The 25,339-nt window shown below is 50.5% G+C and overlaps 1 protein-coding gene across 1 annotated transcript in view; it reads right to left on the bottom strand.

The window, feature by feature from the left end:
- Positions 1-25,339, bottom strand: part of LOC142574685 (Na(+)/H(+) exchange regulatory cofactor NHE-RF2-like) — a 25,906-nt gene continuing 567 nt past the window's right edge. The window contains exons 2-4 of the mRNA XM_075683718.1: positions 13,420-13,677; positions 3,105-3,275; positions 1-222 (exon numbers count right to left, since the gene is read on the bottom strand). Coding sequence (XP_075539833.1) covers positions 1-222; positions 3,105-3,275; positions 13,420-13,677 — 651 coding nt within the window. The remainder of the gene's footprint in view (positions 223-3,104; positions 3,276-13,419; positions 13,678-25,339) is intronic.

Genomic DNA, 25,339 nt, shown 5'->3' with positions numbered 1-25,339 from the left:
CTATACCCGTTTCTTGCTTTTCCTGGAGGTCAGCCGTGGTGGTCGGCCGGGTGTCCAGCGCCGAAGCACACCGTCCGCTTGGCCGCTGGGTTTCTGGCTGCGGCTCGCGAACGCCTCGTCCGTCTCACGGTCGATGACCAGCAAGTCGACTTGGTCCGGCTCTTTTTCTATGCGGCCCATTATTTCCGGGTAGCTCTTGTTCTCTACCGACACCGCGTTCACCTGCAGTATTCCACGACACGCGCGCGAGCAGGAACTTCATGACAAATTCCGCGCTCTTTTTGACAAAAAATAACGTAGATAAGGGGCGCTATAACGTAAAACTATTCCAAACTTTTCTATTCCAATTCTGCTATCAGCCCTCCGTGATTGGTCAAAAACATTTTTGGACCCCCCCCCCCCCCCCCCTTCACATGCCTGTCACGCGACGTCAAGAAAGCCGTGATACCTCCCCATCTGATATTATGTGTATACTCTGATTATGCATGATTTGACCGAAAAAAGAAAAAGTTATTTCTGATTCGACGCCTTTTCACCATTAGTCTTCGGCTATTGGTCAAAAGTTTTCGGGCTGTACCCACTTCACCTGCCTGTCACGAGACGTCACAAAACCGCGAAAACTCACGCGTCAAAGTGACGTGTACGCTTTAACGGTGCATTAATATGCCGAACAAAATTGAATTTTCTTCTGAATAGCCGCAGGTTGCCCCGTTCCCAAAGGAATAAAAGATGGCTGCCACCGATCGCTGAGACGCTGGCTACTCGCACCTGCCGGAGAGCATGGGTTTATTTGCGTATAATAAAACTTATTGCGTGGCCGCGTAACGTTTTTGAGCACGTTCGGCACATTTACGACCTCATTCTGCCAACTCTTCTTTGCTTAGGATCCGTTTTAGCGTCCTTCTTGAGCTTCCGTTGCATGCCGCCGCGATTTTCGACGTGCCACGGCAACCTAAGTAAGGGAAAACGGACTAATCGCAGACGCCGGCACCACCCTCTTCATACGGTTATCGATTTTCACTGCACTGGCTCTGGCCCATCGAATCCCTCTACCCTTGAGCGTTCTCCTCGCCTCTTGTCAGCCAATTAGATACGACAAGCCGCTGAGTGTAGGTAATGATATTCGTTTTTCAAGCAAACAAACGTGACCTCCTATGAACGAGGAGAGCGTTTCATTGGTCTGTTCAGACAACCGTGCGGGTGACCGCCCGGTGCTTACGTCGGTGGTTATGCACATTTGACGGCAGGAGATTGGAATAAAAACACATTGGAATACTTTTACGTTATAGGGCCCAAGTTTAGTGCATAAGCACTAAGCCTCACTTCTGTGCCTGTCGAATGACGAAGTAGGACATCGTGTTGTCTTACCTACGTTCTAGCTATCTTGGTACAATCATGTAACCGGCATAATGCTGCAATAAACGCTCTTGTTGGTTATCTCCGCCATATTCTCTATGTGACACCGTCTACCGTAAAATTAGTTGCCTATAATGTCACAATCGGACCAAAACTTGAATATCCACGTGTCGTGTTTGGCCCACTCTAATCAAATATCCATACCACCCTCGTATTAGTTCAGAACCGTGCCACTATAGTCATCCCCTAGGACGATACCCGTACAACGCTAGCGTCTCCGCATTATGATCTAAAACCACAGCTCACCTCTCGCCTCTCGTCACCGAAGTTGTCGCCTCGATTTGTTTAAAAGTTTTTGAAGCAAATAACTTTCTTTCGCTCTTTTGCCCGTTGTCGTGGTAAAGGCGCTGATGCATAACACACTCACTCTCGCGCAACTGAGTGAGAGGGTGCTTTCCTCGTCGAACGCCAGCTATAGTCGGTGACAAACTCATAGCTACAAGTTTATATGTACGCTGGCCAACTCAGGCGAAATTTTCACATTTGCGCTAGCCAATCAGCTTCGCTTGCTTACCTCACGTCAAGCGGTTTCGCGTGTTTTGCTCCAAACAAATCAGTCTGTGTCACTGGTTTCAGGATGAAGCCTAAACGATAGGGTATATTTTATAGGTGATTTTCATGTCACACTGGTCAGCCATAGCTAAAAATTTTGCTTGAAACAACTGGCTTTTATTTTCTAACTAGCCTCAGCCTTTACATTAGCAGATCCAAGTCAATAAGCAGTGAGCGAACTCCAGCAGGCTCGGCTGTTTTTCAGAAGTGAAAGGCAGGTGTACTGCGGTTTTGGGAGAAGCGTTTGTTCGTAATTCTTAACTTGTCAGCTACTATAGCTCTTTAATATGCACGTGCTGTCGCACGAGGGCTTTGCGTAGTCTGGATGTTTAAATGTTCAGGGGGAAAGTTTAGGAAGGACCGTCCTCCTCATTTCCCGCTGTGGTGGCTGCGGGAGAGGGCTCCAGTGGCGGAAAGGAAGGATAACAGTCTCCTTCCACGTCAGCGTTTGTGCTGCTGGAGACGACGCACGATACATGAATAAGCTTATATGCATATCAACTTATACTACCGCTAGTAGTGACCTGGTGGTTAACTCCTCCGCTCTCTGCAGAATTAGGCCAATAGAAACGAACTATATAAATATACTCACTGAAATAAATATACGTTTCTGAGCGCATGATTCCTTTCATAAAGCGAATACCTTTCTAGAGGCGTTCGGCTATTGCCTTACATTTACAATAATTGACGAATACTTCTGCGCACTTTCTCATTGCATATCACGTGACAGCCCCCTGACTCATCTAGCACACCGTGTTCAACGTACAGGTCATCAAGACACCGTCATCTGTCTACAAGCCTGCACTGATTGAACGATTGTTTGAGGCAAACTGGGCTGATCAGCTACACAGCGCGATTTGTGCCTGTCGTCAAGTTATTTTGCTCGTGTTTATAACGCCGCCATATATTTCCCCCTTCACAGGCAGACTGTTCTTGTACTTTTGAGACCCCTTATTTATTAAAGAATACAAGTACAGGCATGAGCAACGCATACCAGGCATGCGACTGCTGGTACCTCGGACAACTTGTGACAGTATTTGGAAGAGAGTCACTACAGGTCACTCGTGCAAGAACGCCTTGTGAGCTCGCTGGTCTTAATGCAGTTCTCCTAAATTGCTGGGCTTGCGCGTGCTTACCTCGACGAGCCTGTCATCGTCGCGGAGTCCACCCAGCTCTGCCGGGCTGTTGGGCATTACGCCTGTGATGAAGTAGCCCTGGCGCTCTTTGTCTTCTCGGAGACTGAACCCGTATCCTTCATAGTTTTTCCACTTGCGCAGGTAGCACAACCGGAGACCGCCGGCAAGCTCCTGCGGAGAAATGAAAAGAAAACAATATAAAGGAGTACTAAATGCAGGAAGAAGAATATCAGCATGTAGTGTTGCCCCTTTTTTTAGTAATATAAATAAATATTGTTGCGGTTATAACAAAAAAATCTTGTAAAGATGACTTGGAAATGTGGTTCCTTTTTCCTACGTTTTTCTCTCTCTCTTCTTTCAGTGTCTCATTGTACAAGTTGCGTGAGTAAATTGTGTTCTGCCTGAACAGTGTCATCAAGTTCGTATGATATTAATAGCGTCAGTCTGGCTAAACGGCAGGCGTTTCTCATAGCCCCTCCTCTGTACTGGGGTATTTCTGCAAGCCTAATGGGCAGAGTGGTGGATTCATTTTGGCAACCTGCAGTGCTATAAAACGAATATACCGTGTGCATGAGAGCCTGCCAGTGAATATTTCTTAGTATCCATTTTGTTTACTAGAAAATTGTTCAGCATAGTCTTTAAGCATGCCTCTTTGGTGTCCCTGCATTTCGCCACTACAGATACGCGACTTCGACTACAGATGTCGTGCTTGCAACTGCTACTAACATACAGAGCTGCGCCTTAGAACTGAAACAACTGGACTGAGCCGACTGAAGCACGACAGCGAACCACCGGTAGTCCGTGTGCAATTCCGTAGGTCAAAAGCTAACGCAACAACAACAATAAAAATCATTCGCAGGTGTCTGCCAATCCGAGCAATTGATGCATCAAAAGACAACGAAACTGTGCAGCCCGGTCGCACGTCTTTAGGGCACATTCCACTAGCCGCTTTCGAGCGCTCTCGCTTAGAGGTTTATATTCGGCTGGTCAAAATCGAGCGCGCGGAGACGCTCCCGCATTCGATTTGGGAGCAAGACCGAGACCCGAGGGAAACTCGATCAGGTGGCTACTCCAGCTGCCCTGGCAGCAGTTAGCACTGGTCGCACGCTGTGTGTGTTAGTGAGAGCGTGCGAGGTTGAGCACGCTTTCTTTCTGCATGGCTCCAAACAACGAGACATTGACTTGAGGGATCGCCCGACGTGTCTGCGCAGGCGCGAGTAAGAGCGGGCGCGAGAGGGAAAGCTTGGGGGCTTTTGATCCTTGAATATATGACTCTGACTAGGCACTACGGAGGAGGTTTCTTAGCGCGCGTTGTATGCGTTTGTCCCTAGGCGTGCCGGCATTGCGGAGTGGGGTCCAGTTTGTTTACGCTCGGACGGTGGCTGCCGGCGCGGTGAAATAGGTGAAGCAGCAGGCACTCCCGCCCCATTTGGTGACTGCTGTGTCGGACAGATTGTCTCGCACTTGTGGCACTCGAGCTAAGTCAGTCATGTCGGACCATTGCTTTCTCGCGCCTTACGGCGATGTACCTTGGAAATCACATCACAGATGTGTCCGTGGGAGCAGTAGGGACCGTAGTAGAGGCCGGGCCGCATATACTGAAAATCTAGAAGTCAGACTGCCTTAGCAACAGTGTTTGAACGAAAGTTGCTGAAAGGCCGCCGGTGACGCTCGACGCCCCTGCAACCACTATGAGAAAACGTCGCGCTACCCTAACACCTCTTACGTTAAACTAACCTGACGTTAACGTAACCTACCGTTAACGTAACGTCTACGTATGCAACCCTGGCCGAGACGAAAAGACAATAATCTTCACGACATAACCAGTGTGAGAATAGGCCGTGCCACCCTAACGCATTTTACGCTAACCTAACCTAACCTAACGTGGCCGAAACGCAACGACAAAAATCGGCTCGGCGTAACCACTGTGAGAATATGCCACGCCAACCTAACGCCTTTTACGCTAACGGAACCTAACCTAAGGTAACCTAAACCTGAACTAAACCTAAGCTAACCTAACCTAACGTGGGCGAGACGTAAAGCCAATAATCCCCACGGCGTGACATCAGGCAATGGCGTTCAACCGCGCTTGCTAAAGCGCCGTGCGTTTATTTCACTCAAAGGGGACCACTAAAACTAATGCTCCTGAAAAGTCGTGGACAGCACTGCACGAAAAGCCTGCCAAGAGGGAAGATACTGCAGCAGGAGAGCAGGCCGGGCTTCTGCTACAGCCCCTATTGCTCCATCGGAAAAAAAATCAATGATGTTATTTTGAAGATAGAGCGCTGTAATGGACAAGAAAGGTTTAATCCGGCATGACTGACTCAGCACCAGCGCCAAAGGCGCGAGAAAGTCTGTCCGACATACGCACACAGCGACCCCATTCCGCATTGCCGGCATGTCTACGGGACGAACGCACACAACCTGCACTAACCTGCCCCGTAGTGCCTAGGCACAGTGGCGTACTCGAGGAGCAAAAGCCGCCACGTTCTTTCTCTCTCGCGCTCGCGCTTACACGCGCCTGCGCACGTACGGTTGGCGAACCATCGAATGAAAATCTCGTAAACAAGTAGTTATAACGCGAATGTAACACCAATGACGATTAGCTGTTATTGATGTCCTTACCATAACGCCCCTTCGGGCTGCCGCAGCCGCACAAACTGGTGGCCGACTTTCATCGTGAAACTGGTAAAAGGCGTCGTGAGCAACCAAAAATTACTTATAACTGGCTCAAAAAAACCGCAAGGAACTTGTCATCTATTAGTGTTTAATACACCAAAGGTGAACTTTTATTTTGTACTATTAGTAGCACACAAACCGGAATATAAATCGAGATATTTTCTAATAAAAAAGCAAGCTAAAGTCACCTCCGATAGAGCGGTCGCTAGCTGATAGCCGATAGAGCGGTCTTCAGCTTTATCCGTGGTCTCGCAACCTACGGAGTGCAAGTTGGCGAACGAATAGTGAAAGTTGTATTCATGGTACGGTAGCAAGATAGGTAGTGGCGGTGCGGTCAGAGGCCTGCCGGGAAGCAAGCCTCGTCTGCTACCGAGCATGATACTGTGACACGCTGACGAAGATGATGTCAGCTTGGTCGGAAGAAGACGACGCTCCGGACTTCGCGCGCTGTCTACCATCTTGTCAGCCGCTACGATTATTGTAAATATCCTGTAAATACACGTCTGACTGTTTTTAAATCCGTAACATTTTTGGTGGAGGTTGCGGGATCATTATCTAGACGGATTTACTCAGCGGGCGCTCCTTGGCTGCACCTACAATACCAGCACAAGGCGAGGATTCTTCGGGCCCGTCGGCACCCACGCCCACCGACATTCTAGCACAACCCAGCGACCCAGGAACCTTTTCTGGCACCGACGACACTGATGTCGAAGACTGGCTTCAACTACATGAGCGGGTGAGCGCCACCAACCACTGGGATCAGACCATCATGCTCGCTAATTTGATATTTTACCTCGCGGGCACGGCACGCGTCTGGTTTCAGACCCACGAGGAGGAACTTACCAGCTGGGACATTTGTAAACAGAAGCTGATATATTTGTTTGGCAAGCCTGTTGGACGTCAGCGCACCGCCCAAAAAAACCTCGCTTCGCGTGTCCAGACGTGCACTGAATCCTACCTCACGTACATTCAGGACGTGATCGCTTTATGCCGCAAAGTAGATCCGAAGATGTCCGAACCTGATAAAGTTGCACACGTCGTTAAGGGCATAGCAGATAATGCCTTCCACCTCCTTGTTTTCAAGAATTCTTCCACTGTGCAAGCCATTATTACCGAATGCCGGCGGTTTGAAGAAGCCAAGAGTCGCCGCATTGCCCAGCAATTTTCCCGCCTTCCCAACACGGCTGCTACGTCCACTTGCGAAGACCTCCGCAGTCCGCCCACGACCGATCGCTCTGATGACGTCCTACATATCATCCGACGTGAAATAGAAGCCGCATCTCCTGTCACAACCCCAACCCATGACCTCGACAATTGCCAGGCGACCGTCTCACTGATACAGTTCGTCGTGCGCCAGGAATTGGCCAGCATTGGCTTGACCAACGTCTGCTCAGTTAATCGAACTGACTACACTCCATCCAGCACAGTCATACGCACCCGCAGCCTGAATGCCCCAACGCGATATCGCAATCTGGCCGAATGGCGCACTCCAGACGACAAGCCTATATGCTTCACTTGTGGCCGTATCGCCCATATTTCATGTCACTGCCGCTCTTCGTGGATTTCGACCCCCTGTCACTACCTCCCATCCCACGACCCTCATGCTGCTCCTCGGTTCCCCCCGCAAACGCAGCCAGTACATTATGGCGACCCTTCTCGTCCTACCCGCTCTAGCCGCTCTCCTTCGCCACCTCACCGCTTCTCCCGATCGCCCCCATCTCGCCGATCACCGTCCCCTAGCTCCTTCCGGCGCACCCGTCCGGGAAACTAACGGGTGCAACACCTGGAAGTGATGCTTCCAAACCGACCCGACGCAAAAATCCTCTTCTGACCTTGCCCACACATTGGAACCTCATTAAAGTGAACGTGGATGGTCTACCTGTTACGGTTCTGATTGACACTGGCGCGCACATATCTGTGATGAATGCTCACCTTCGGAATCGTCTCAAGAAAGTCCTTACTCCTGCCCCGTCGCCTGTAGTCCAAATCGCCGACGGTGGAACACCAGCCGTTATTGGCATGTGTCCGGCTCACGTCAGTGTCGCCGGACATCATACTTCTGTTTTATTTTATGTTCTAGAGCACTGCCCTCACGACCTCATTCTGGGCCTTGACTTTCTGTCTACACATTCCGCTTTGATAGACCGTTCTGGTGGTGTTGTGCAACTCGCTCTACCTGCTGCTATTGACCCTCCCGATAGTGCTCCGATACGGCTATGTTCCACAGAGCCTATTCGCCTCCCGCACCGTGCCATTACCTACATAGGTGTCTCCCCCGTTCCACCTATACCACACGGTGACTACATCGTATCCCCTAATCCGGATGTCCTGCTCTCACATAACGTCACTTTTCCTTACACCGTCATTACCATTTCGGACAACGCGTCCTGCCTTCCACTTGTGAACTTTATACTTTGTACGCAAGTACTCCCGCGCGGAATATCCCTGGCGCAAATAACGCCGGCCAGAGACTACAACATTCGGCTTTGACTTGTAACAGCTCCTCGTGTTCAACCCTTGCTTCGCCCCCTGTCTCTTCAGACTTGAATGCCCTTACAAAAATGATTGCTCCCGACCTTCCACCCCAGCGTGCTAATGAACTACGTTGCCTCCTTGCCTCACACTGGGACATATTCGACATTGGAGAGCGCCCTCTAGGACAAACATCTGTCGTAAAAAATCGAATTAACACCAATGATGCGAGCCCGATCCATCGGCGACCCTACCGCGTCTCGCTTACTGAGCGACAAATCCTCCAGCATGAGTTTGACAAGATGCTTTCTCGAGACATCATCCAACCTTCATGCAGCCCATGGGCATTCCGTGTTATACTAGTTAAAAAGGGCAACAGTTGGCGATTTTGCGTGGATTATCGACACCTCAACAAGGTAACCAAGAGGGACGTCTATCTGCTACCATGCATTGACGATGATCTGGATTGCCTGCATGGAGCACAATATTTTTCGTCCATCGACCTTCGCTCCGGCTACTGGCAAATTGCCGTCGGCGACATGGACCGCGAGAAGACAGCATTGTTATTGCCTACGCCAGCGGCCTTCTTTCCTCTGCTGAGCACAATTATTGCATCACCGAACGCGAGTGTCTGGCTCTCGTTTGGGCAGTGGGTAAATTCCGCCCCTATTTGTACGGCCGCCAATTCACAGTCATCACTGATCACCACGCTCTGTGTTGACTTTCGTCCCTCAAAGATCCTTCAGGGCGCCTTGGCCGCTGGGCTCTGCGCCTTCAAGAATACAACTATTCAGTTGTATACAAGACCGGCCTGTAACATCAACATGCGGACTGCTTTTCGCGCCATCCTGTCGACCCTCCTGACGTTTCTGCGGCCGGCATACCTGTCAGCGTTCTCTCTCTGACTGCTTTTCGTTATGTTGGAGCCGAACAACGTCAGGACGCCTCCTTAAAGACTTTATTCAAGGGCTCACTTCAACGACGCCCGGTCCTTCCCTTCGCATGTTCGCATGTTTGAACTCCAAGATGGTATATTGAACCGCTCTCACATGCGCCCGGACGGCCCTGCCCGACTCTTTATTGTGCCTGAACATCTGCGCCAGACTGTTCTCGTCCAGCTTCATGATGTCCCGACTGCCGGTCACCTTGGCGTGTCACGGGCCTATGACTGCGTTTGTTGGCGTTTTTATTGCCCTGGTCTATATCGTGACGTCTGCCGTTACGTCGCTGCGTGTGACCTTTGTCAACGACGCAAGAAGCCGACCACACTCTCCGCTGGTCACCTTCAACCACTTGACGTACCATCAGAACCATTCTTCCGTGTAGGTGTTGATCTTGTAGGCCCTTTTCCTACGTCTGATTCGGGAAACAAGTGGATTGCTATGGCAACAGACTACGCCACCCGATATGCAACCCCACGGGCTCTTCCGACAAGCTGTGCAACCGATGTCGCCGACTTCCTCCTAGAGAACGTCATCCTTCATCACGGCGCCCCTCGACAGCTCCTCACCGACCGCGGCCGCTACTTTCTTTCTATAGTTGCCAACGACATTCTGCACTTGTGCGCGACTAAACACAAACTTGCTACTCCTTACCATCCACAAACGAGTGGTCTAACCGAGCGCCTTAACCGCATCTTTACTGACATGCTGTCCATGTATGTCTCCGATGACCATCGCGACTGGGACGTTGCGCTGCCGTTCGTTACTTTCGCCTATAATTTGTCTCGCCATGATATCGCAGGCTTCTCCCCATTCTTCCTCTTGTTTGGCCGTGACCCTACGTTACCTTTCGACACCGTTCTGCCTGCTAGTCTGAATTCCACATCCGAGTACTCCAGTGAAGCAATCCTCAAAGCACAAAAAGCACGCTATATTGCTCGACGGCGACTTGTGGAATCGCAGGACAATCAGCGGTGCTTATATGACGCCCGCCATCGTGACGTCCATTACACGCCGGGCGCCCTGGTTCTCCTTTGGTCGCCGTCGCGACGCGTTGGCCTCTCGGAGAAGTTACTTGCACGCTACTCTGGCCCTTACCGTGTCTTGCGTAAAGTAACTGACGTCACTTACGAAATCGCCCCTCTTGAGCCAACCGTGGCTCAGCATCGCTCCGACGTCGTGCGCCTGAAGTTGTATCACTCGCCCGCCTCTTAACCAGCACCGAGCCGGTGCTTCCGCCGCCGGGGGTCATGTGACAAACTGACGAAGAAGATGTCAGCTTGGTCGGAAGAAGACGACGCTCTGGACTTCAGGCGCTGTCTACCATCTTGTCAGCCGCTACGATTACTGTAAATATCCTGTAAATATACGTCTGATTGTTTTTAACCCCGTAACAATATTATTGCGCGCATGTTATATTAAAGCGAAAGCTTTACTGGCCGCGAACTCGCGATTTCGCCGTGGCCGTGATCCGAGGAGGCGCATGACGTCACACCCCGTTCCTCGTCACACCGCGTTCGTCGTCGTTGCGTTCACCTCCGCTCGATTCACCAGCTGCGTTGCATGCCTGATAACATGTCAGAGGATTGAAAAGGAGATCTCCCGTGCGCCGAAACCACAGTTGAGGCGGGAGTATGAACGGCGACAATTCTGATAAGCAGGAGGAGGCCTGAAATCGACATCGGAACGAGATGAAGAGGAAAGTGTGATGTTTTATGTTGCAACGAGTAAATTTCAAAAGCTGTCATTTATATCGTCTGTTAACACGCTGACAACACGGCGAGTTGCACTCGCAGTCACGATAGTTCTCCTCCGAGTTCTTGTAATTAAAAGTTTCAGTAGGGGTGTGACTGCTGTGGGCAATGTTTGTGAATCAGCGTTTTAGGCTTCGAGACGGAGTAAATGTATTCCTGCAAAAGAAGAAAACTAGCCAGAGGGGCCCGACTTTGCGTGGAATGGAATGGAATGTTCGGCTAAAGACATGCAAGTCTCGGGCCCAAAATACTTCACCGATTTTGACGCCACGAGACCCAAGAACTTTCCGAGAAACGTGACTTTGAGCACGTCGCCGTGCTGAGAAAATGTTTCAACCGCACTAATCGTGTGCGAGCGCCACTTCGAGGACCACTTTATTGAACGTATTGTGCACATTGCGAGGGTGCACGTGCAGCTACTGAGTGACGCTATTCCTTTGATGTCACGACGCTCCAGCTGCATGAAACTCTCGCAGAAAGAACAAGCAAGACTTCGACGGGATGCAGGTCGGCCAATGATAACCGTGAAGAGACAATGAGCCAAACTTTGCACGCGCGTTTCAAAGCAAAGTGGATGTGAGTGAAAATCACGCGCGTTGAACAAGTGAAGCACGAGCATTTCTACACAAGCGAGGAAGTGAACCTGTTGAAAGAAGGTCGACAAAAATGATTCGGTGTGAGAAGCTTGAAGACTTCTCGGCAAGTACGACGGCAAATATCAACAGCCACACAGCAGAATAAAATTCATCTTCGAGTGCAGCGGCCACAGTTCACAAGAAAACTGCTGTTGCGTGATCTGTAGCTGGCAGTTTCTTTATTTTTTCCAGCTGAAGTATTCAGGAGTACTCGTTTGTGAGCAGCACAAACTTAAACTGATCCATTGTTCGCCTGCACTTCCTCGTGACAAGCAAGAACTTGGCTTCTGAGTGTACTACATAGAAGAAGAAGCACCTTACGCTAAGCTACATGTATTGCGAGCGCTGTGACGCCGTGCCCAGTTTCATTTAAGGCCATAGCTTCTTGTAAAATCTATCCACTGCTGGTCTACGCGTGCGACCTAACAATTACACTATTATGTTCAACTATAAGTATGCGAACCCTAAGAGTCCAAACTATTACTTTGCACGCTACAAGCTGCTACTGTCATCATCCTCGAGCAAGCTAAGAAGCATTTTTTTAGAAAAACAAATTTATTTTTGTTGGCAAGAATGTTGATTCATTTTGCAAACGTGTCCAGCTCGACACAAGATACCATGCCTTATAATAGGATACGGGCAAAGAAATAAAGCCAGGGAGTTTAGTTGTGCGAATATCAATACTTATTCGATTTTACTTTACATTCTTTCAGACCAAGTCATCTTATTTACGCATTTCGCGGTATAAGAATACTCCCTGCGTGAATTGAATTCGCATACAGCACGTGCATACTGATCCCTAAAAGAAATTTCGACTCTAGCTCTCTCTTTAAAAGAACTTTATGAAGGGCTATTTCGTCCGTGCAGAATTTGTGCTGTTTTTCGTGATATAAATTTTAGCATGTTTACTGAACAAAACAGCGTTAGGAGCTCTATGTATCTTGGCTCTCACACCGGTAAACAAAAAGCTGACGGACAACACAAGTACGTTACCTTCGCAAGTGACACAGCTCTGCTGCATTCAGAAATCCGTAATTGTCGATGGTGTCGCTGTTAGACAGTTTCCAGTTGAAATACAGTGGTAAATACGGCACATTTCCACTACAACTTTATGACGGCAGCACACGACCCGCAGCACCATGTTTGTCGTCATGAAGCGGAGAAGCGATGAACTGCGCCCCACGTCCGACAGACGTCGCACCTATAGCCATCTAGGCACCGTATCCACGGGTATCAAAATGTGACTGCGACCATGTTCTTTCGTTTTCTTTCTTGTCGGTGTCTCTTGTTTACGCGCTTCTAATGAACCACGTGTGTAATTTTTTTTTTGTCTGATGAGTAGAGGCACGGGTAGAGTTTTCAGCGACGTTCAAAATAGAAATTGTGGGCTTCGCTGAACAGAACAGCAATGTGGCTTTTAAACGTCAGTTCGAGGTTTTCTAAAGAAAGCGTGCCGTATTGGTGGCCGTAAAAAAAAAAATAATAAAAGAACTGTTCGCGTGCAGTGCATCCAGAGCTTGAGGACGCACGTGCGCACTTTGTGCAGGAGTTTCGTACGTGTTCGCTCGACAGTGAAACGCGTTCAGGTAATTCATTTTTTTCTTTCTTTTTTTGTCCCCTTAAGGTGAAGGGTCGACCTATACCCCCACTCGACTTATATTCCGGTTTATGCGGTAATTAAGTTTAAAGAAAAGAAATTTGGGACTTGAGCCTAAATTCTGTTACTGGCTGTTATCTGACTGACGTTTTGATGCCGAGAGTAACACCTCGGTCGCCCTGGAAAACGTCGTAGAGAGCCACCTTGGCCCTAAAACGTGGTGCGACCAACACTCACGGCCGGAGTCATGGTGCCCGAGGACGTACTGCTGATGGACGCCGTTCCGCCCTGCTTCCAGCGCGGCTTCCTCGTCGACGACACCTTGGAGCTCGTGTGGACGACGTTCGGCAGGTCTCCGCGAATGGCGATGCCGTGTCTTTTGTACCAGGCGGCGGTTTCGTCGTCCACGACCAACAGGTGAGCCTCGTTGGGTATCGACTTGACCAGCCGCACGGCTTCCTGATGTGCGAGGCCTTCCAGGCTAGCATCGTTCACCTGCGTGGCAGAAGCGCGTGGGGGCCAAATGCGTGTGGCGTATGAAGCCACAGATTCGGTGTACGACTAGTGGTACTAACGAGCGCATAAAAAAAAATATTCCAACAGGTTCCACGTGGTTCCTATTAACAGGTTCCGTGAAGTGAGTCTCTATACTTGGTGGCAGATGCACAGTGACCCAAGTTTTTGTCAAAGAGGTTCATTGTAGAGCGGTACACACCAATGCGAATGGCCCACATTTTACGGCGAAGCTTTTCATGCGACTAGAAGCGCTCAAAAAATTATAAGCTGGTTTTCACGGTTTTATGTAAAAAAAAAAGATCACTAACAAAGCCACTAACACTAACACTATTTAGAGGAAAGGTAGGTATTGCTAGGGACTATGAGGAGGCTAATTTTGAAATGAATTCACGAAATTGGGAATAAATGACAATTGAGAAACTGTCGTTTTTGGCCCGTTTAAAAGCGTTATATGAAACACTTAAAGAGGTTTACTCTCTTTCGTAGAAAGGCCATAAACGGCAGAGCTTTTATATTTAAAGAAACTAGGGAAAACTGTATGGGTTACGTGTGCCCGAAAGTATGAAGTGTCTAGATTAATTATGTGCTTTGAAAATAGTTACATAATAGCCTCCTCTGCAAATATTTATACGTTGTACACGCCATACCGTAGCTGTTTTTCAATTTCCATGATGAATTGTGCAAGACACAATGTTGATATTTCGTTGAAGTACGAAGCATTTCGCGCCTGACGAGCTATATATGTTCCTCCTGTTACAGCCTTTGTATAGAGTCACTTATTCAAGCATTCCACTGCGTCACACTGCCATTACAGGCAATATTTCCCAAAGTCCTAAAACAATTGCGCGAGAGACCAAATTCAAGTTCGGCGGAAATAGTGGGAACGTTGACTCCAATCTGCGCTGAAATTTTTGCGTTTCTGATTTACATAAAAGCAAGGCAATGAATTACTGAACCCGTATTTTATTGCGACAGCAATTATATGGACACTCAAAGCGAATTTTCGCCGTCGCCGCTGCCGCGAGGTTCCATATATACTCAGGTATCTGTATGTTGTACACCACGTCATACTATGCGAGATGCGGTACATGCGGGGTCTATTGCCACACCATTCCCTTACTAAAATTGCTCACACCGGTGATCAATTCTCGGCAAATTTATTCCCCAAAATTTTGAGAATTGCAGTCCGCAAACAGAGGGGATGAAGCAAGACAGCGACAGCACATTCCTTTTATCTGAATTCTTCTCAGACTTAAATATTAAAAACGCGAAGCAATAAAAGAGCTCAAACCTGAAAATTATGTAATTTTCTTGGCGCAGCCGTGAACTACCTCCGGGATAGGCCCAGGGAAGAGGTTTGAAACATATTGGATGCAGAAAAGTGGGAGTAAATTCGCTAAGAAAGACGTTGGCGTTAATAAACAGATATGCAGTTATCCGATGGCAGGATTCACACCGAGGACCCCTAGCACAACAGCATATCTTTAATTAGTCATCTTACGTTTACTTCAATTCATACTTTCACTACAGCTACAAGTCTTGCACTTCGTGTAATATTCTAACGTATTGCTATCGCGTTCCTTGCTTCGCCCTTATGGCAACGCTATGATATCTTTTTATCCGTATTTTGATGTGTCATAGGAGGTTCGTCGTTGGTAACTTCGGTGACCTCGGTGAACTAGACAAGTCGCCTTGCTTATATTTCCCTACAGTTACGGGAGAACAGGTTCTCGCTCATGCGTAGGCAAATTTAGAAATGTGTGGCCTAATTGCGGTATTTCAAGTAGATTACGCATTCACGTGCTACGGGACATTATAAGTGTGTTTTACCAGTAGCGCCGTTTTTAGCCCGCAGCCATGAAATAAGTGCATTTACCACGAACATAAAACTTGGAAGAAATTGGCGCACCTCCTTTATGGAAAATATGTATGTGAAGCTAAGTTCGTGTGAAACAAATGCAGCTCTTGCAAGAAAAAAAGAATCTTTGGCCGGTCTTTGCAAGTGTCAAGCGGCCGTTATCGGCTACGTTTCCCAATGTAGCGAGAGAACTGTGCGTTACACAAATTTCATGTTTAGCATAAATGAGGAGAATATTTAGTGTTGCAACATATCAACCTTCCTGGCTTTATTAGGGGCTATACAAATAATTATAGAACCCTCCATTTTTTTTTCTTTCGCGATTTCCATGCGTTATACGACGTTCGGCCGGTGTCCTAGACGTATCAAATAAGCCACCTTCTTTAGATTTCACAAAAGTTAAGTTTCGTGTACTGGGTGATTTCTGGGTCCAATGCGAATTTTGCAATAAATTACGTGTAGGAGTATTCCGGCGCATTATGAGCGTGATTTACGATGGGCAATCGTTTTAGCCCGCTGACGTGACATAACTAAAATTGCCAATCAGATTGCATACAGCTAAAATTTGCGGGAAACTATGGCATATCTGCGGTAGAAGTGAAATGCCTGTAAAATTAAACGGAGCTCCTGTTTTATATTTACCATTTATTTAACATGCGCTCGAAAGCCCTATGTGACCAGATGGCGCTACGTTCCCAGTGTCCCAGCATGCTATGCTACACAATGTTTAGATTTCGCGAAAATAAGGGACACGTTAGGGGTCATGTGCAGGCACAATTGAAAGTATTTCTTTCAATCCCCTGCTGTGGTTTAAACTGCGTAGTCAAGCGCTGCGTATATAACTGACTTACGAGCGACGCAAGATTTCGCACGCTGCATTTGCATAACTGCCAGTGCCTACAATATCAAACCCAGTCACAGTGGGCAGAGTGCCCTGGAAAAATCGATGTGCGAAGGTAAATGCGTGGGGGATTAAATGTAGGTTTTGCAAAATTTTCTCGAAAGGGAAACCTGAACCACTTCTTAGCGAAGCCGAGGAATGCACTTGGTGATACATTAGAGCATTTCAGAAATACTTTCCCGCAAAAATTAATTCAGTGCGTTGAGCGCACATCGCGTTAGCGGTGCTCCCGCTTCAATGACTTGCTGTGCTAAGGCTACGGCGGAGCGGGGCATGCCGACAACGCTCCGCCTACCGAGCATCCCTGTGGCGTGCAGTTCAAATTTGATTTTCGGTGTTCGCGTAGAAGCCACCATTTTTCGATACTGGCGCCTACGACTCGCCAAACGGGGTTGTTCTCAGCTAGCCGTAGTGTGCTCATCCAGAGGAAAGCATGCCGGCATCCCGCGGAGTCCCCGGCATCTACGCTACGTAGCAGAACGCAGCTACATACATCTGCAGTGCGTATACGGGCAGCATTTGCTTTGCGCACGGCAAGGGCTTGAATGCCCGCTCGCGATCATATGTTCCACTCTATGCGTGGTACTTGGTGCGGACTGGCTTTGTTCTGTCCCAGGTTGACCGACGGATAGTAGACACATCAGCCCTGCGTACACTGAAGCGCTATCCATAAGTAGCGAAATCTGCTAACGCGTGTAGCCAGGACCAGCCAGGAGTAAGCGCGCGCTGGCAAGCGTGCGTGAGGTCTCATCTTTAGTTTCGTGTGGTTATAGGCAAGTTGAGTGTTGTTACGTTTCGCCTACGAAGCGCGGTTTAGCCGGCGCGGCTGCAACAAAGCGGCGGACATTTTGGCCCGTTCGGCGCCGCCGCTACGCCTCCCCGCCACGCGCGTCCAGGCATGTTCCGATGCCACGTGTCTTCATGTGCGTGTGTGAGTGTATGTGCATATTGGTGCCCACGCTTGTCGAAGCGCGGCAGCCGGGGAGAGGAGCTCCCAACAGCTGTGAAGCAAGGGGGTCTGAGCGGCGCCGACACGACGGCTGCTCCTCCTTCTCTTCCCATTGTGCCCACGCTTGTCGAAGCGCGGCAGCCGGGGAGAGGAGCTCCCAACAACTGTGAAGCAAGGGGGTCCGAGCGGCGCCAACACGACGGCTGCTCCTCCTTCTCTTCCCATTGTGCCCACGCTTGTCGAAGCGCGGCAGCCGGGGAGAGGAGCTCCCAACAGCTGTGAAGCAAGGGGGTCTGAGCGGCGCCGACACGACGGCTGCTCCTCCTTCTCTTCCCATTGTGCCCACGCTTGTCGAAGCGCGGCAGCCGGGGAGAGGAGCTCCCAACCACTGTGAAGCAAGGGGGTCCGAGCGGCGCCAACACGACGGCTGCTCCTCCTTCTCTTCCCATTGTGCCCACGCTTGTCGAAGCGCGGCAGCCGGGGAGAGGAGCTCCCAACAACTGTGAAGCAAGGGGGTCCGAGCGGCGCCGACACGACGGCTGCTCCTCCTTCTCTTCCCATTGTGCCCACGCTTGTCGAAGCGCGGCAGCCGGGGAGAGGAGCTCCCAACAACTGTGAAGCAAGGGGGTCCGAGCGGCGCCGACACGACGGCTGCTCCTCCTTCTCTTCCCATTGTGCCCACGCTTGTCGAAGCGCGGCAGCCGGGGAGAGGAGCTCCCAACAACTGTGAAGCAAGGGGGGTCCGAGTGGCGCCGACACGACGCTGCGCCACCTTATCCCATTGTTCCCGAGCGGCACCGTCACGTGCTCGTCTATAGAGGGGTTCCTTCTTGCCCTCAACTGCGAGAGTATAAAAGCAGCTGCCCCCGGACGCCAAAAGGAAGGCTCCGATTTCTTCTGTTGAGTAAAGTGCACTCCCGTCTCTCTACTTCGGTCGACCTGACCGCCAACTCTTTGCGATGTTGGAATAAACAAGTTGTTTTGTTGTTACCAGTTGACTCATGCTTTGCCGGGACCTTCGGATGCTTCCAGTTGTACCCCAGGCCGCCAGGCCAACGCTACCCTTGGGGCTTGCGACCCAGGTGCAACAACGGGCGTCAGCGCCGAGTTCCCAACAACTCGTACCAGCGGTGCGATTACAACAACTGTCTGCCAGCGGTGAGATCGCGACAACGGAGGCCAGCAGCGAAGAGATGCAGTTGACTGTATGCTGAGCAGCTCATCGACCATCCGGGAGCAGTGCAACGAGCCCTGTGTGATGACTGGTTGCCTGCAGCGGAACGACTGCGCTGAACTCTTGGCTGCGAGGTTTGGTGAGTGCGGGACTTTCTTCTTCTGAGCTTTGCCAGGCTTTTGTTAGTGTCAGAAACAGAGCTGGTAATTGTGGTTGTCGTTGCTGCCGGGTTAGATTGCGGCAAGACAATAATAGGCAGTAGAGAAAGCAGCATTCAGAGCAGCCATGGATTTGAAGTCGTTGCGCAAACCGAAATTGCTGGAGCTTTCAAGAGAGTTGGGTCTGGAAGTCTCAGACAAACTCAGAAAGCCAGAACTGCTAAGGGCTATTCTTGAGTTAGAAGCTGAGGATGACGAGCTGTCGGAATGCCTTGAGACCATTGAGGAGAGGGAGACGGCAAAAAGACAGGAGCGCGAACTTAAAGAGCAAAAAGAGAAACAGGAGCGCGAACGAAAAGAACAAAAAGAGAAAGAAAAAGAAGAGCGCAACCACGCTTTGGAAATGAAGCGTCTCGAGGTAGAGATGGAACGCGCTCGTAATGGAAGTCAGGCACACGGTGCAGGAGAACGCGTATTGTTCAATATGACTGACCTGATGCGGCCGTTTAAGCTTGGAGAGGACATTGGTTTGTTCCTGGTTAACTTTGAGCGAACGTGCGAGAAGCAGGGGTTCTCTCGGGAAACGTGGCCACAGCGCTTGCTCACTTTGTTACCCGGCGAGGCGGCCGACGTAGTCGCTCGCTTGAATAGAGAGGAGGCAGAGGATTTCGACAAAGTGAAATCGAGTCTGCTAAAGAAGTACAGGCTGTCAGCGGTGGCGTTCCGTCGGAAGTTTCGGGAAAATGAGAAAAGCAGAAGTGAGTCATACACAGAGTTTGCGTACAAGCTTATGTCAAACATGCAGGAGTGGCTCAAAGAAGAGAAAGCGTTTGGTGACCACGATAAAGTTCTGCAGTGTTTCGGGCTAGAACAGTTTTATAGTCGGTTACCTGAGAACGTGCGGTACTGGGTCTTGGATAGGCCAGACGTTTGTACGGTGGCTAAAGCCGCTGAGCTAGCCGAGGAGTTTGTGACGCGTCGGGCTCGCGGAGCTAAGGATGGTCAAAAGGGTGAATTTGGCTCGAAGTTTGAGAGGCCAAAGTTCACACCCATGAGAGCAAGGGGCGACACACGTAGTGCGGATGAAAGGAGACGGCGGCAAAACGAACGTAAGGAGACGGCGGCAGCCGAAGCCGAACGCAGAAAGCGGTTCGAGATGAGGCAAGCGCGCGTGTGTTATACGTGCCAGAAGCCGGGTCACTTTTCGGCGCAGTGTCCGACCAAACGTAAGGAGACGGCGGCAGCCGAAGCCGAACGCAGAAAGCGGTTCGAGACGAGGCAAGCGCGCGTTTGTTATACGTGCCAGAAGCCGGGTCACTTTTCGGCGCAGTGTCCGGAAACAACACCAAAAGTTGTGTTTTTTTCATTATGCAGCACTGACGAGAACATGAAGCTTCTCGAGCCTTACATGCGAGACCTCCTCGTGAACGGGAAAGAGTGCCGAGTGCTTCGCGATTCCGCAGCTACAATGGATGTAGTTCACCCCTCTTACGTAGAACCCCATATGTTCACGGGCGAGTGCGCATGGATCAAGCAAGCCGTGGAAGCTCATAGCGTGTGTCTGCCGGTAGCAAAGGTGCTTATCGAAGGACCTTTCGGAGCGCTTGAGACGGAGGCCGCAGTGTCATCTATGCTGCCCCCCCAGTACCCGTACCTATTTTCGAACAGGTCCGATCACCTCCTGCGCGAGAAGGGGCTTTTGTTTGGTGAGGCTAGCGTTCAGGCCTTAACCAGATCGAAGGTTCGGGAGCTCGCTGCAAAGGCGGTAGTTGCGGGGCCGACGTTGGCGAACAATGAAAAAGGGTCAGAGGTGCAGCAAGCTGATATTCAGAGCACGCCCGAACTGAATAAAATTGAGCCTGTAGCGTTGAAGGCGCCAGATACTGGAGAGGAAATGCCCGATAAGGGAAAGTTAGAAGAGCTATCTGCAGATTTGCTCATCGCGCCTACGTCAGACGGACTTGATAGGTTGCTAAAAGTCAGCCGGTCGGCTTTGATAGCCGAGCAAAAGAAGGATGGCAGCCTAGAAAAAGTGCGCTGCAATGTCAAGGAGGGTATCGCCAGGAAAAATGCGCGTTTTGTGGAAAGAGGTGGAGTCCTGTACCGGAAGTATCTAGACCGCAGAGGAGTGGAGTTCGATCAGCTGATCGTGCCTCAATGCTATCGTGAGGATCTGTTGCGCTTGTCGCACGGGGGTTCATGGTCCGGACACCTAGGAGTTAAGAAAACTAAGGACCGTCTCTTGCAAGAGTACTATTGGCCAGGGTGTTTTCGGGACCCAGACCACTTTGTGAAGACATGTGGCACACTTGCGGGCAGTGCTGACCCGCCTGCGCGGGGCGGGCTTGGCAGTCAGGGCTCCCGGGTGCCGGTTGGCACAGGCCGGGGTTGTCTACCTCGGTCGCGTGATTGGTCAGGGTCGTCGCCGCCCCTCTGAAATGGAGGTGGCCGCTGTGCGAGACTTCCCGCAGCCGCGCACGGGGACCGATATTCGGTCGTTCTTGGGTGTCGCCGGCTGCTATCAGAGGTGCATCCCCAGGTGCTCTGATATCGCGGCTCCCCTGACGGATGCTCTGGGAAAAACAGCGCCCCAGACGGTCGTCTGGGACGAGACAGGGGAGGGAGCTTTTGGCGCCCTGGAGAGCGCCCTAACAAGCCAGCCTGTGCTACGATCGCCAGACTGCACAAAAGGGTTCGTAGTTCAGTGCGATGCTGGTGAGCGAGGCATGGGCGTTTTACTGTGCCAACGGGAAAATGGGGGGTGGAACACCCCGTCCTGTGTGCTAGTCGTAAGCTGACCAGTCGTGGGCAGGCGTATAGCGCCACCGAGAGGGAGTGTGCGTGTCTCGTGTGGGCCGTTCAGGGATTGTCATGCTGTCTGGCCGGCTCGAGGTTTGTCATTGAGACGGATCACTGCCCTCTCCAATGGCTGCAGACCATCTCTCCCAGGAATGGCCGCCTCCTGCGCTGGAGCCTCGCTTTGCGACAATATTCCTTTGAGGTGCGTTACAAAGGGGGGAGTCTCAACGTTAACGCCGATGGCTTGGGTCGAGGCCCCTAACGTGGGAATCAGCCTCAAAATTGTTTGTTACTGATGTTTTTCTTCCTGAGGCAGGATTTTTAACATATTGCTTTTGTTTAGTGTTTCAGGGTGATGATATGCTTTCTAGTGCGGTTTTCCGGTTTGTGGACGCGTTCTGAGTGCTGCTGGACTGCTGTGGGGAACTGGGCAGTGGTATAGGGGGGGAAAGAGCCTGGCAGGGCTTAGTGAGGGTTGTGCCGTGCTTGCTGACTGAGCGGTTGAGTTTCAGCGTAGTTCTAACGCTTGCCGGGAACGAGAACAAAAATGTGAACTCTCCCGAAGTCACTTTGCAGTGTCCTGTGCGAACCAGAACGAGAGAACGAGGCCTTCTCTGTGCGCTGCGCTCAAGGGACGTCGAGGGACGCCCGACTTCGGTTATGAGCATCATCGAGCGACATCCCTCCGGACAGCGGATGCAGTCCCCTGACCATCGGGATCTCCTTCCCCCGGCGGGGCGGTCTGTTACGTTTCGCCTACGACGCGCGGTTTAGCCGGCGCGGCTGCAACAAAGCGGCGGACATTTTGGCCCGTTCGGCGCCGCCGCTACGCCTCCCCGCCAAGCGCGTCCAGGCATGTTCCGATGCCACGTGTCTTCATGTGCGTGTGTGAGTGTATGTGCATATTGGTGCCCACGCTTGTCGAAGCGCGGCAGCCGGGGAGAGGAGCTCCCAACAGCTGTGAAGCAAGGGGGTCCGAGCGGCGCCGACACGACGGCTGCTCCTCCTTCTCTTCCCATTGTGCCCACGCTTGTCGAAGCGCGGCAGCCGGGGAGACGAGCTCCCAACAACTGTGAAGCAAGGGGGTCCGAGCGGCGCCGACACGACGGCTGCTCCTCCTTCTCTTCCCATTGTGCCCACGCTTGTCGAAGCGCGGCAGCCGGGGAGAGGAGCTCCCAACAACTGTGAAGCAAGGGGGTCCGAGCGGCGCCGACACGACGGCTGCTCCTCCTTCTCTTCCCATTGTGCCCACGCTTGTCGAAGCGCGGCAGCCGGGGAGAGGAGCTCCCAACAACTGTGAAGCAAGGGGGGTCCGAGTGGCGCCGACACGACGCTGCGCCACCTTATCCCATTGGTCCCGAGCGGCACCGTCACGTGCTCGTCTATAGAGGGGTTCCTTCTTGCCCTCAACTGCGAGAGTATAAAAGCAGCTGCCCCCGGACGCCAAAAGGAGGGCTCCGATTTCTTCTGTTGAGTAAAGTGCACTCCCGTCTCTCTACTTCGGTCGACCTGACCGCCAACTCTTTGCGATGTTGGAATAAACAAGTTGTTTTGTTGTTACCAGTCGACTCATGCTTTGCCGGGACCTTCGGATGCTTCCAGTTGTACCCCAGGCCGCCAGGCCAACGCTACCCTTGGGGCTTGCGACCCAGGTGCAACAACGGGCGTCAGCGCCGAGTTCCCAACAACTCGTACCAGCGGTGCGATTACAACAGTGTTCAAAACTATAGTCGAAATTACCGAGACCCGATGGCTACGACGCCGATAGGCAGGAAGGCCAGAGTTTCATTCCTGCACGGGTGACCGCGGCTTAGCGTGAGCAGGCGAGAGTGGGCAGTGTCCGGAATCGCGTACTTTGAACGCACATTTTCTCTGACTTCGCCGTGTTTATTTAACTGCGTCATTAAATATACACAGTAAAAGTAGGAAGAAGAGCACTGATTCATACACCCTTCTTTACTGATGGCAGCCATTGGCCAATAGCAGCCGCGTATGGGAATCTGCTATATTACAAAATAAAGCATCCCTAAAAGAGTGAGAAGCAGGCTTCTGCGAAAAGAAAGCGTTTGAGGGAAAAGTGACTTCGCGCTCCGCTTGCGAGGTACATGCCCCGCGCACTACTGCAAAACTTGGCTGAGATACGTTCACAGCAGCGTGTGCTATCCACAGACTTTTTTCACCAAGCCCGAGGGGTGGTTCTGGACCCCTTTAAGCATGTATTCGCAAGTGTCACGCTGCCGTTATTACGTACACCCGTGAGCAAAAGTATACCGACCACAGGGTCTCCGAAAAAAACTAAATTTATTCATAATTAACATGCACAAACTGAAATTGACGGGTACACTGGAAAGTTCGCAATGCCAACTTTATACTGCATTCCTCAGTTTGAAGTTACTTTCACAGGCAGAGCGAAAAATCAGCTTTATCGCGCGATACCTGGTACGCAAACTTTTGATCACGGATGTACGTTTCCCAATGCACCGAAATAACTTTGGATTACGCAATCTTCATATTTAACAGAACGTAGGGGTACCTTACGCGTGCTGTGTCTTGAAATTTTGACGTTAGTGACTTATTTAGGAGCGTTAGAAATATACCTTGAGCCCTCCCCCTGTTTTTTTCTTCTTCCTATTTTCATGTGTTATACGACGTTTGTCAGGTGTCCTTTGTGAACTAAACGAGGCGCCTTGTTTCCGATTAGTGACACTATGGGACAGGTAATGGGAGATGAATAGGCACAGTTCAACGTGAGTTGGTTTGTTCGGGCGTTTGAATTAAATTACGTATGCAAGCGCTCCGGAGCGTTAAGAGTATTTTACGAGTGCGCAGAATTTAGCCTGTTTCCCGGCCACTACCAAGGCCATCGAGATTAAATTGGGCGTCAAAATGTGACAAAGCTTATAACAAATATACACGGGAAGTTAAATACGTGTACAAGAAATACTGCCGCTGCAAAAAGATTAAGCAAGCGTTCCAAAGTGTCATACGGCCGTTATCAGCTATGCTCCGACTATAACCCAGCTAACTCCATTTTACACGAACTTCATGTTTGCAGAAAATGGGGGTTAAGTGCAATTTTTGACGAAACTTTCCTGGTCTGAATAGAAGCGTTGCTAATATTTAGTGAACGCCCTTTTGTATGTTTTTTTTTGCGCCATATAGATGTTCATAGTTGGCTTTCCCGGTGAGGTCGATGAACTAAAAAAAGGCACCTTTACTATATTTTTTAGAATTAGAGGCAAATTATACGTATGGATTAACAAAGCTCGAAAGTTCAAAGTGTGTGCACAAATTATGGCCTTCGCAGTAAACTAAGCATGCAGGCTTTCTGCAGAGTAATGAGCGTGCTTTAGGTAGAATGCAGAACTTAACGTGCTGCCCTTGGGGAACTGTAAACGCCAACAAGGTCACATTTAGTGAAAACGGCAAGTATTCTCGTATAAGTAAAATGTATGTGGATCTCTTTACAATGTAACCCGCCGTAGTGCCCACCCCGGTGGCTTAGCGGCTATGGTGTTCAACTGCTAAGCGCGAGGTCGCGGGTTGAAATCCCGGCTGTGGCGGCAGAATTTCCACGGGGGCGAAATGCAAAAACGCGCGTGTCACGTGCGTTCGGACACCTTAAATATCCTTGTCGAAATTAATCCGGCGTCCCCCACTACGGCTTGCCTCAAGATCAAACCGTGGTTTTGCCACGTAAGACCCCGCAATTCAATTCTTTGCCGTATACCCGTACTAGTTACATGCAGGCGATGTTTCAAACGGACCAATTGCATAGAAGCAACTTTTTAAGATGTGTCAT

Source organism: Dermacentor variabilis, chromosome 3, assembly GCF_050947875.1.
Source record: "Dermacentor variabilis isolate Ectoservices chromosome 3, ASM5094787v1, whole genome shotgun sequence".
In the NCBI taxonomy this organism is placed as follows: domain Eukaryota; kingdom Metazoa; phylum Arthropoda; class Arachnida; order Ixodida; family Ixodidae; genus Dermacentor; species Dermacentor variabilis.
The sequence above is the reverse complement of the archived record's forward strand: the minus strand, read 5'-3'. Positions and strand labels throughout refer to the sequence as shown.